Source organism: Zingiber officinale, chromosome 6B (genome assembly GCF_018446385.1).
Source record: "Zingiber officinale cultivar Zhangliang chromosome 6B, Zo_v1.1, whole genome shotgun sequence".
In the NCBI taxonomy this organism is placed as follows: domain Eukaryota; kingdom Viridiplantae; phylum Streptophyta; class Magnoliopsida; order Zingiberales; family Zingiberaceae; genus Zingiber; species Zingiber officinale.
The window spans coordinates 2,319,620-2,332,368 of record NC_055996.1 but is presented as its reverse complement, the minus strand read 5'-3'; the positions used below and the strand labels follow the sequence as shown (position 1 = coordinate 2,332,368).

The window sequence follows — 12,749 nt, the reverse complement described above, 5'->3', positions numbered from 1 at the left end:
GATGGGCACGTTGAAGGGTTGGGAATCAGATGTATGGCAGCAGATATGGCAGCTTAGTCTTTTAGTATAAGTGGGAGATTGTTAGAGTGTATACTAAAAGCCTAGCTTTTGGTATAAACATTAATCTAGAAATAAGAATCGCATTGGTCAAATGTCTACATTTATGATAAATGTAGTTGCTCAATTAATTTATATTGTAGATAACATGGTGTGTGGTGTCACATACAGAAGATCATGTTATCGGTTCCTTATAAATTATAAACAGTAGCTCACGACCAAGATGGAAAGGAACAAACCATTGGAAGGTCGTAGTGTAATTAGGTATTAGTTTATCTTAACTATATGATTACACTAGTACACTTAGAGTGTATTGAGTAGGACCATTTGAGGTCGTTCCTTTTATACTGACTTTATAAAAGAATAAAGACCTCAGTTATTATGGAAGTGTGTGCTCTTAATCCTAATATAATAACAAAGCACATATATTTGATATTTATTTCTTTAATTTATCAATGGGTGAGATTTAGTTCGATAAATCAATAAACCCGATAAGTTGGGAAATTGTATCACTTATAGTGTGTGTTGTTGATTATAGAAGGAAACTGTGTCCTAGAGATACTAGGTTGATAATGTCCTCAAGAGGAGCTCATAAGGATTGTCATGTTAAACCCTGCAGGTGGACTTAGTCCGACATGATAATAAGGTTGAGTGGTACTACTCTTGGACTTAGATATTAATTAAATGAGTTGTCAGTAACTCACTTAATTAGTGGACATTCGATATCTTAAACACAGGGAGACTAACACGCTCATAATAAGAAGGAGCCCAAAATGTAATTTGGGATTGGTGCGGTAGTTCAATAATAGTTCTTTAGTGGAATGAATTATTATTGATGAAATTAAGTTGTGTGTTCGGGGCGAACACGGGATGCTTAATTTCATCGGGAGACCAAAACCAATTCCTCCTCTCGGTCCCTATCGTAGCCTCTAGTATATAGAGATTTATACCCACCGCATACCCACCTTCTTACCAATTCAATGGGGCAGGCCAAGCTAGCTTGGAACCCAAGCTAGGGCCGGCCAAGATCAAGTGGATGAGTCATGTAGGTGGCCGGCCAAAGCTTGGGTCCCAAGCTTAGGTGGCCGGCCACTAGAATATTAAAAAGATTTTTATTAAAATTATTTCTTATGTGGATATCATGATTTTAAAAGAGAGTTTAAAAATTAAAAATTTTCTTTTATAACTTTCTACAAAAGATTAAGAGAAGAGATTAATCTCTTTCCTTATTTATAGATTAAAAGGATTATTTTAATTTTTAGTAAAAACTTTCCTTATTTGTAAATCATCTACATGTTTAAAAGAGAGTTTAAAATTTGAAATCTTTCCTTATTTGTTGATTAAAGGAGGATTTTAAATTTTAAGAAAACTTTCCTTTTAACCATGTTTATGATTTAAAGAAAGTTTAAAATAATAATTCTCTTTTATTAGTTTCTACAAAAGATTGAGAAAAGATTTGATATCTTTCCTTATTTGTAGATTAAAAGAGATTTTAATTTTTAGAGATAACTTTATTTTTATCCACATGTTTAAAAGAAAGATTTTAATTTATTAAATTTTCTTTTTATAAACCAATCATGAAGGGATTAAATTATTGGAGAAATTTTATAAATTTCTGGAGACAAATTAGGAAGTTTTAATTAATTAAAACTCTCCTTGTTTGTAGCTTTGGTGTGGCTGGCCATGTAAATTGAGAAAAGGAAAATTGTTTTTAATTAAATAAATTTTTCCTTTTCATGGCAAAAGAATTAAGGAAGTTTTTAATTAAATTTCCTTATTTGCCAAGACCAAGGATTATAAAAGAGGGGGTAGAGAAGGCTTCATGGTGAACAACCTCTATTATTTCTCTCCCTCTTTTCCGTGTTGTGGCTGGCCAACCTCTCTTCCTCTCTCCCTCTTGGTGGTGGCCGAACCTTCTCTATTTGCTTGGAGCTTATGTGGTGGCCGGATACTGCTTGGAGAAGAAGAAGAAGGAGAGAAAGCTTGTATCCCTTGGAGCTTGGTTGGTGGAAAAGATCTTCATCTTTTGGAAGCTTTGTGCTTGGCCGAAACTTGAAGAAAGGAGAAGAAGGTGCTTTGGTGGATTCTCATCTCGGAAGATCGTTGCCCACACAACGTCCGAGGTTAGAAGAGGAATACGGTAGAAGATCAAGAGGTCTTTCTAAAAGGTATAACTAGTATTTTTTCTTTCCGCATCATACTAGTTATTTTTGGAAATAATACCAAATACAAGAGGCTTACGATTCTAGTATTTCGAATATGTTTTTCGAAGTAGTGTTCTTTTGTTTTATTTTTCCTTGTGATTTGATTGTTCTTTTCGGTTAACCTAAAGTTATTTTAGGAAATTAAATATTAGATTTCTATAAAAGGTTTTGTCTAGTCGGTGGTGGTTGCTCCCATATCCAAGAAGGCCATGTGCCTCGCCACGTCAGTACTGGGAACCAATTATGGAAATTAATATTTAATGAAATTAATAACTTAAGGTGATTTGGGTCAAACGTGTTAAGTTCCGCAGGAGATCCAAGTCAAAACCTAAAAGAACAAATAGATTAAGTTTTGGATCAAACGTGTTAAGTTCCGCAGGCGATCCAAAATTTAATTTAAAAGAACACATGGTAGCTAGGAAAAGGTTCAGACCTTTGTACAAAATTTTTGTACAGTGGAACCTCTAGGCTTTCCGAGTAGCAACCAACAAAGGAGCCCATAATGTAATTTGAGATTGGTGCGGTAGTTCAATAATAACTCTTTAGTGGTATGAGTTATTATTGATGAACTTGAGTTAGGTGTTCGGGGCGAACACAGGAAGCTCAAGCTCATCGGAAGACCAAAACTAATTTCTCCTCTCGGTCCCTGTTGTAGCCTCTATAATGCCTTGTATCCATAAAGTCCATTTCTTACCCAAGTAATGGGTCGGCCACATCCTTGCTTGGTGCAAGGGGGTCGGCCAAGCATGGGCTTGGAAGCCAAGAGGTGGTCGGCCAAGCTTGGTGCCCAAGCTAGGGGTCGGCCACTAGAAAAGGAAAAGGAAGTTTTGTTTTTAAAACAAAATTTTGTTAAAATCTTTCCTTATTTGTAGTTATCTATAATGGTTAAAAGAGAGATTTTATTTTGTTAAAATCTTTCCTTTTTTGTAGTTATCTACAATAGTTGAAAGAGAGATTTTATTTTGTTAAAATCTTTCCTTTTTTGTAGTTATCTACAATGGTTAAAAGAGAGATTTTATTTTATTAAAATCTTTCCTTTTTTGTAGTTATCTACAATGGTTAAAAGAAAGATTTTAATAGTCATCCTCATGGTTTTAAAAGAGGGTTTTAAAATTTTAAAATCTTTCCTTTTATAGCTATCTACAAAAGATTAAAGAGAGATTTTAATTTAGTTAAAATCTTTCCTTATTTGTAGTTATCTATAATGTTTATAAGAGATATTTTAATTTTTGATAAAACTTTCCTTTTTGTAACCGTGATTTAAAAAGAGAAGTTTTAATTAATCTTTCTTTTTGTAGTTGTCTACATGTTTTAAAAGAGAGATTAATTTTTAAAACTTTCCTTTTGTTGTCATGTACAATAGAAAATTTAAAAGAAAGAGATTTAAATTGTTGTTAAAATTTCTTTTTTAAAAGGGAGACCACAAATAAAGAAGTTTTAATTATGTTTAAAACTTTCATTCTTTGCCATGACCAAGGATTATAAAAAGAGAATGAGAGGTTGCTTCATGAGAAAACATAATTCTATTCCCTCCTCTCTTTTCCTTGGGTGGCCAGCCACTCTTCTTTTCTCTTATCCCTTTGGTTTCTCTCCTAGAGGCCGACAGCAATTGTCTTCCTTCTTCAAGCTAGGGCCGGTGGTACAAGAGATGAAGCTTTCCACCCTAGAGCCGGCGGCAAGAGAAGAGGCTTTCTTCCTTAGGGCCGACGGCAAGAGAGGAAGCTTATCTTGTTGTGGCCGGTGGCTTGGAGGTAAGGAAGAAGAAGAGAAGAAAATTTCCTATTTTGGCATCTCGAGTTTCTTGGAGGAAAAGAAGTGGTTCGGGTGGAGTTATCTTGGTAGATCGTCGTCCACACGACGTCCAAGAGAAGGAGAGGAATACAACAGAAGATCAAGAGGTCTTTAGATACAAAGAAAGGTATAACTAATTAATTAGTTAGTTTTCTTTGCATGGATTCTGAAACACTAACACAAGAGGCTAGCGATTTTATGTTTCGATTTTGTGCTATCGATTCTGTATTTCGATTTTACGTTTCGATCTTGTGTTTCTATTGTGGTCTCTGTAGTTAAACTTAGGGTTACTGTAAGAAGTTAAATATCCAATTTCTTTGAAAGACTTTGTCTAAGAAGTGGTGGATGATCCCATAACCAAGAAGGCCTAGTGCCTCGCCATGTTTAACTTGGAAATCAATCTTTGAAATAGATGTTTAATCAACTTCTATAATATGGTTTAACTTAGGAAGATCACATCGGTTAAACTTGGAGTAAAAATGTTAAGTATCGTTTCTAGTCCAAGTTTAACTTCTGAAGAGCAACTTGGATTAATAATGTTAAGCATCGTTTGCAATCCAAGTCTAACTTCAGTAGAGCACATGGGTAGCTAGGATAGTTCTATGCTTGTACAAATTTTTGTATAGGGGAACTAGAACGGAATCCAGGTGTAGCAACCAACAGCTCCATCCTAACGGAGGTGCCTCAACCAATCGGCGATGCCTCAAGTACCTTCCACAGCAACAACTTTGTTGTGTGTGAGGTGCCTAAACTCCATCTGAGGCACCTGGACATGAGGCGCCCTAGGTCATCCGAGGTGCCTCAAATGATTAACATCAGAAGTTGAGCATCTTTGTTCCACTTGCGAGTGTGATGCTTCGACATCCAAAGCTGAGTCCACCAGAACCCAACTCTGACATTCACCTCGAATAAACTTCCTCCTGGATTCTCATCCTTCGGACCATGTCCTTCTCGCTCTGTTGGTATACTTTTTCATAGTTTCTCGTCCCTCGAATGCACCGAGCCCGTCAACTCCCTTCCTGTGTCATCATTCTCCCTCGCTGCATCTTCCACTCGACTTCTTATGTTCCTAAGTTCTTGCACACTTAGATATAAAACATCAAATATGCAGAATCTAATTTAACTTGGTTGATCAATATCAAAATTAATCTGGAGTACTTACAAGTATTTATGGTATCCATGTATGGTTCTGACATTTCTATGATAAATTATATGCATGTGTCAAACACCTACTTTCGGAGGCCTTAACTTTTAACTCAGGTATCAGAATGAGATGCTCTTTGGTTCAAATTAAAGTTCGTCCAACGATCTATATTTATTACCAAGTGAAACCTGTAATGACCCATGTTTCGACTCAAAAAAAATATCGTTTAAAATCTTTTTGGATTTATCAATGGATTTTGATCAAAACTCATTGAAGGAGTTAGAGAACTCTAATCGGACTCATTTTAAGTCTATAGGTTTTTGAAGTACTTAGGAGTCTATATATGCCTAGAGATATTAGTTTGAAGTCATTAATAGCATTAATCAAAAGATTTTCAAAGTTTATGACTTCGACACATACAAATAACTTATCGTAGAGATGTTAGAACCAAACATGGACACCATAAATATGTTCGCTTCACTATCCTCTTTTATTATATGTCAATTTTTAAAAATCTAAATCTACTAGGTCTATTAATGAGTTTCGGTCAAAACTCATTAATAGACCTAGAGAGTCTTGATTAGATCCATTTTATGTGCTATAAATTTTTGCAATGCTCCAGAGTCTAAATAGGCCCTTCTTTATTATATTTAAAAAAATCAACACCATAGTGGTGTTTTGTTGTTTAAGTTATGATACTGATTTTTAAACACCAACATCAATGTAGTGCTAATTTTTAAAAATAATATCATAGTGGTTATTGCATGCATGTAAAATAGAGAGAAGAGAGAAAATTTTAATTTAATTTAAGAGGAAAGAGAAGAGAGAAAAGTAGTTACATGTGGAGAGATAAAAGAGAAAAAAAATAGCTTGACAAATGGATAAAACATGAAGGAAGTATGCCTTTTGGGCATTCTCAAATCTCGATGCATCTTTTGGGGTGATAAGATCCTCTAGTCTGGAAAGTAGTTACATGTGGAGAGATAAAAGAGAAAAAAAAAATAGCTTGACAAATGGATAAAACATGAAGGAAGTATGCCTTTTGAGCATTCTCAAATCTCGATGCATCTTTTGGGGTGATAAGATCCTCTAGTCTGTAAAGTAGTTACATGTGGAGAGATAAAAGAGAAAAAAAAATAGCTTGACAAATGGATAAAACATGAAGTATGCCTTTTGGGCATTCTCAAATCTCGATGCATCTTTTGGGGCGATAAGATCCTTTGGTCTGTAATCCTTAGTCTCCTCCTAGTCTGTTCCATAATTTGTATGTTGGATAGCGGTCAAAATTCGGTCAAAATTGAATGTGATCTCCCCTGACTTTATCTTCCCACTTAAGTTATAATTTGGGTCGAGACAAGTGGCCAGAGTCCGCCGACGGTTGGGCGGACTGTATGATACCGACCAAGACGTAACTCGCCCACCATCGGCGACCTTCGGTCGTTTGCCTCAATCTAAACTATAACCTAGGTGGGAAGGTGAACCCAGAGAAAATCTCAACCTATTTTAACCGGATTCCGACAACGATCCAACATACAACTTACAGAAGGGATCAAGAGGAGATTAATAATTACAGACTAGAGAATCTGATCTCTCTTTTGGGCAATCCCAAATGCTGGATGTGCCCTTTAGGAAATTTTTAAATATGTATAAAACTTTAAATTAAAGGAAGATTATTTATTTTTAAAATTAATGATATGTAAATTATTTTTAAAAAATATTTTTATCCTTACATTAATTTAAAGAAATAAAATAAAAATGTAAAAACAGGGAGGAAACTTTAAGATAAAATATAGAGTCGAATAAAAGATGATGTTAAATTCATCTTATATTTACTGACTTTGGTTGTAATTATTTTTTACATTAATGAACAGAAGGGATAAAATAGTATACTCTTTAATAAATTTGAAATTTAAATGTTGTTTTTTTTCATAAATCCAATTAATTTGTGAATATAAATTTATATTCCTGAATTACAAACCGTTTCTGGTACGTTCGGTCCTTTTCTCGGAAAGAGCCTCATTATTATTGCAAATTATGTCCGGAGCCCACGTCGCTAATATCATTGCATCTGTCGCCAGTTGTGCTCTGATAGCGGTGCCATGTATTAATGCATTTAATGAAGCCCTAAAATACGGATCTTCTTCATGGTGTCAACAACAACAGTGCGATGGACTGTACGAGCAAATACTGCTACTGGTCTCCAAAAGTATTTCACTACGGAGTTTGTTAAAAAAAAAACTATAAAAATAATTTTAAATTTATAGAATCGAACATGTTTCTTCCTCTGTATCAGGTTCAAGTCATTCCAGTCCGACCAAACTTGCCATGCATTTTATTGAACCATAACTCTCACGTTAAATGTAGAGTTCAAGAGCATGCCAATATTGTCATAGCTGATGCAAGTCTATTTATCTCCCCTTTCGGTCCCCTTTCAGAGCATCGGTGGAAAACAAACGTCTCCTATGTAAAACGACTTGACTCTAATCCCGGGCCTATAATTAAACGAACTGATTTTCAAATGACGAGATTGGAAGTAAATTCTTCGCAATCCTTAAGCAAAGGGTCTCATTCAATAATCCCAACATCTCCTATGTAGGTAGGGTTGAGCAATCAATTATAAATGATTAAATAGTAATTAAACAAATCCAATTTGTTTAGAAAAAAATCAAATTTGAAATCAAACGAACGCTGAAACTCAAACTTCTATTTTTTTTTACTGTGTTGCTCCAGTACGATATACGACACTGTGCAAGACTGCTGATATCAATCGTAGCAGAGGAATCACTCATAGAGACGGATACAGGAGATAATCAGGTGGTGTCATGTGATTAAAAAGTTAATAGTCTTACGTATAGTGATCAAAGTCAACAGAAGGTACAGACTACCCCTTACTCCGACTCTGGATCATCCCCAATTCAATGATCATCCCCGACTTCATGACCGTCCCCATCTCCATAATCATCCCAGCTCGACTTCATGACCGCCCCCGACTCCATGCTATTCTCGATGCTCTATGCTATTCTCGGCTTCGTGTTGGCCCAGACTCCACACCACTCCTGACTCCATGCCGCTCAAAGCTCCGTGCATGCTCTGTATTTGTACCGTTGCTTGTAGAAGATATGAACAACATTGCCGTTTTCTTCGGAAAACATGAGAAAACACAATCATATATTCTAGGAAACATAGGTAATGTAAATGGAAATCTCGAAATACGTAAAGAACGTGAGGACATAAGAGCATCCACATCAGATACCTTATTCAAAACTTTTACCTTAAATTTTGGATAAGGTAGCTAAAAAAATTTTACATCGATTACCCTATTGATTCCCTAAATTATACATTTATGAACAGTACTTTTCTAAATTTAGGGAATGGATTACATTCTCTAAACATTATAGAGGAGAGAGAAAAAATAGGGAAGCTGATATATGATATATTGAAAAGTGGATATCCAAATTAATTTAATAAAGTAACTTTTTTATCCTAAATTATACATTTTGGATAGAAAAATTGATGTGGATGATCTAATCACAAGTCTATAAAAAGTCATATGCCCCTAAAGGCACGGGCACCAACACACACCTACACTTTTAATCTTCTTCAGTATTACTAGAGACTTACTTGAATATTACTAGAGACTTACTTGAATATCAGTACTTGTGTTAGAAAATTCCTAACCGTCATTCTAACTCTCTTATTCTTGTTTACTTCCTTTCAGGCTTCGATAGATTTCCCTACAAGTTCTTGTTGTTCATCAATGCCAAATTCACTGATGCTCGTTAGTCAACGGTTAAGGCAGGACCAGAGGCAATTAGAGTTAATAAGGAAGGATCAAAATGGTAAACCAAACTGTCCAGTAGTGCTGTTAACGTTCAACTACATTGAAATCTAAGATTTATAGGACATTATATTGTTAGGGAGAGTGAGTGCACTTGGTCAATGTGTATTTAGAAACTATATGAGTACTGATTATGAAAAATACTTACTATCAATTATGTATATATATATTACCCAACAAAGAATCTATTTATAGTACTTCTCTGCAAAACAAAGGGCAACCTGGTCTGCCCCTAATTACATATTTGCGCATGCAAGCGTACACAAAACAATTACTTAAACGACGAAGTCGATCATTATAACTCGCCGTGCTCCCATGCTTCTTGGCTGTCCCACTGCATCGTCCATGGTCCCGTCTCAATGCTCTCCCAATCCCAGTTCATTAGCAACTCGTCCTGCTGCACCTCAGAAGACCCACAGTAGTACTCCACCTGATCATGATCAGGCGCCGACAGTAGTGATGATGCCCATTCCTCGTTCTTCCTCTCCAGATCGATCGAGCAGCTCATGTCCTCGATCATCTTCTCCAGTTCAAGGTCCAGGTCAACGGCGGCCGAGGCGCTGCTCGCTTGGTTAGGGTCAGCTGGATCCACTACCACGCTTTGGACCTCGGTGCTCTGCCCCAGCGAAACCGGTGCAGTCTGACCGTCAACGTCGTCATTCGCTGTAGTGGGAGTAACGGTAGTGGTACTGCCGATCTTCTTCACGGCCGACTTTTTCGTCCGGCCGCCGCGCCGCTTTCCCCCGTCTGGGAGCTTGCTGAGGTCGATCGCGACGCTGCAGCTGATTCGCCAGTGACTGTGAATCCTCCGACTCAGGTGCGAATTCCAGTAGTTTTTGATCTCGTTGTCGGTCCTCCCCGGGAGGTGCCCGGCTATGGTGGACCACCTGTCATTATATAACAAAAGGAAAAAGCTCATGCCTGCCGTCGCTTTTGTAGGCCAAGTTAATTTAATGCGGTCACATGTCACAAATGCGTCGATATGCATGAACGCCCACGGTGTTGAGAAATTTCCCTGTAATTGTTTGATGATCGATCAACAAACAAAGACGAGGATGTTTTCTTAGCACCGAGATCGATCTATACACTTTTTTTCTTAATTTATTTTGCATGAGAGAAACGATTCGATTGCCAGGTGCACGACAACTTCCCCATGGGAAAAAACTCCTACACGTAGCTCGCTAGGGCCCACTGCCTGCGTACATGTTGACGTGGTCAAACCGGCCACGGTAATTATCTTATCGTGCGCACAAACTTCAAAAGTTTGAACGAAAATATAGGCTCTAGCCATTAAATGAACGATGAAAAGGAAAAAAAAAACAAACTTGAAGGAAAAGTTTAAGGAGAAAGGCATGCTCAACGGCCGGACAAAATAACGATACTCTGAGATTGGATATATGTTGGTTATATAAGAACCTGTTGCCAAGTGTTGCATGCAGCTTGAGGATGATCTCCTCCTCCTCTTTGGTAATGTTGCCTCTCTTCAGGTCGGATCTGAGGTAGTTTATCCACCTCAATCTACAGCTCTTCCCGCATCTCAGCAGCCCTAATATATAACATGATCAACTTCAATATGTTATTAGCTTAGCACATGGAACTAATTAATCTACATATATAAACATACGATCTATCGATCTACCTGCATTCTTGGGGAGCGATCTCCAGGATCCTTCGCCGTTAGAAGCGATATACTTGATGAGGATCTCGTCCTCCTCGGCTGTCCACCTCCCCTTCTTCATCCCGACCTTGACGCAGCACGGAGCTCTTCCCATGGCGTCGGTGGCGATTGAGCAGAGCTAGCCTGAGCCGGGCGAGAAGTATTTATAGTGCCGGAGTTCACTGCGGGTTTAATATCGCCAGCTGTGCGCATTAGCGGGCCAGGGGCCTTTATGGAGAGGAGGGGAAGAAGAGAGGGAGGAGGAGCGATGCGGGGTGGGAAAGAGGGACGCGTGTTTCGCTTGCACCTGCGGGTTGTCTTGCCCTGGCGCGGCGCCCGTACGCCCTACGCGGATTTCCAATCAACCACGTTGCTGCGGCGCTCCACTGCGCTGCGGGGTCTCTGCTTTGCTCTGCTCTCCTCTACGTTTAATTCTCAAACGTCTTCTTCGCTTCCTCGGCTCATTTGTAAACAAATTAAAGGTTACTTATTACGTTTTGTGTTCGAGCTTATTTTATTTATTCAATATAAGTAAGCTAATTATATAAATGTTTAAAAGATTACTATACATATATATAATAAATATAATAAATTTTATAAAATATTCTCATTTAGGAAGTTTTTATTAAATTTATAAATAAATAAAATTATAATATAAATCTGATAAAACTAAAAATATAAACTTTTAAAATAAGTTCGAAATTAAAATTCATTAATATGTAAATAAATAAAGCCCAGACTAAACTCAAACTAAAATAAAATCAAAATTGAATAACTATTTTAATTAGCAAATTAATTAATTTTAAAGTTGACTTTATTTATGTAATTTATTTATTCCCTAATTGAGTTTTACGTGGTTGACTAAACTTGAGTTGATTTAAGTTGAGATACGATTTTAATATTGGATCAATATGGTAGTTGGCCGAGATGTTAAATAGGTCAAAGTTAATCGGATATTTGACGGTCAATCAATGTATTAAGTTGGTTCAGTAAAAAGTTAAGTAGATTGAAGTTGATAGGATACTTAATGACAATGACATAGCCATAATTTTAGGTGAGGGATGATTTTCAAAAATTTTAAATATTACTGAAAATCAATTTTCACCATCCAAAAATCTAAATTTTAAATTTGAGTAGCTAAAATGGATTTAAATTAGAAAATTTCTTTTTCGTCAATCTTTATGATTTATCTGTGACTAAAGTTAAAAAATTTTTTTGATGATTTTGTTTCCTCATAATATTTAATATTTATTCTCAAATATGATGTGTCATTTAGAAATTTTCTAAATCTCCCTGTGCCCTGGATAAATTCCCGTAAAACAAATGGTCCGTTGTTTGTTTTCATTGGGTGCATTTATATATCCATTTATAATTTTCAAACTAGAATTAGATTGAAATCAAAGTCTTTTCTATCTTCAACAAAGCCAAACTCATGTTTATGATGAAAAATTAAATCATTTTCACAATATTAGAGAACATATTTGACAGCTTTAGTAAGGATCGACGTACGGTTTAAATGTAAACATCAAGCTAGTAAAAGGGGTGATATGCTGATCAAAAACTAACATGACCGGCTTAAATAATTTCTTCAGGAATATTCATTCTTATGATATAAGATTTTACTCTTTTGTTTATTCTGAATTGTAACATTGTATTACATTATTATATACTGTCCTCTTCACGTTGATAGGAAGATAAGTAAATCATAAAGTTATTTTATAGTCAATCGTCAAATAATTAGAGAGTGGAAAAAAATTTTCGTCAAATAATTAGAGAGTGGAAAAAATTTTTTCCCTAAAGACATACACCATCAAAAATTGATCCTTGTTTCATTGTAGATTTTATCGTATACACCTCTCACAGTCCTTCCCTAGATCGTGTAAATAAAGATAAATTATATGAGTAATTCATAGGTGACCGCTAAAAGTGAATAGAACTAGGAGAGGTTTAAAAATCCCATGGCTTGATCATGAGTTCGCCGAGAAATAATTTGAGTAATCAAAGAAAGTTATCTCGATCCTAGTACAATTCATCTTTAGAAACATCAAAAGTGAAGGG

General features: G+C 36.2%; 1 protein-coding gene across 1 annotated transcript; it reads right to left on the bottom strand.

Annotated features, from left to right (window-relative positions):
• Positions 1-9,217: 9,217 nt before the first annotated feature.
• LOC121989867 (myb-related protein P-like) lies at positions 9,218-10,992 on the bottom strand. Its single transcript, XM_042544174.1, has 3 exons — positions 10,674-10,992; positions 10,451-10,580; positions 9,218-9,921 (listed from the first exon to the last, which is right to left on the bottom strand). Exons 1-3 carry the CDS (start codon positions 10,804-10,806, stop codon positions 9,330-9,332), a joined length of 855 nt encoding a protein of 284 aa, XP_042400108.1. The 5' UTR covers positions 10,807-10,992; the 3' UTR covers positions 9,218-9,329.
• Between the last annotated feature and the right edge of the window lie 1,757 nt (positions 10,993-12,749).

Coding starts and splice junctions, on each gene's coding strand:
- LOC121989867 (XM_042544174.1), bottom strand. CDS start 10,806: ATGGGAAGAGCTCCGTGCTGCGTCAAGGTCGGGATGAAGAAGGGGAGG. Junction 10,581..10,673: donor ATCGCTCCCCAAGAATGCAG/GTAGATCGATAG, acceptor GTTATATATTAG/GGCTGCTGAGATGCGGGAAG. Junction 9,922..10,450: donor CATGCAACACTTGGCAACAG/GTTCTTATATAA, acceptor ATATAATGACAG/GTGGTCCACCATAGCCGGGC.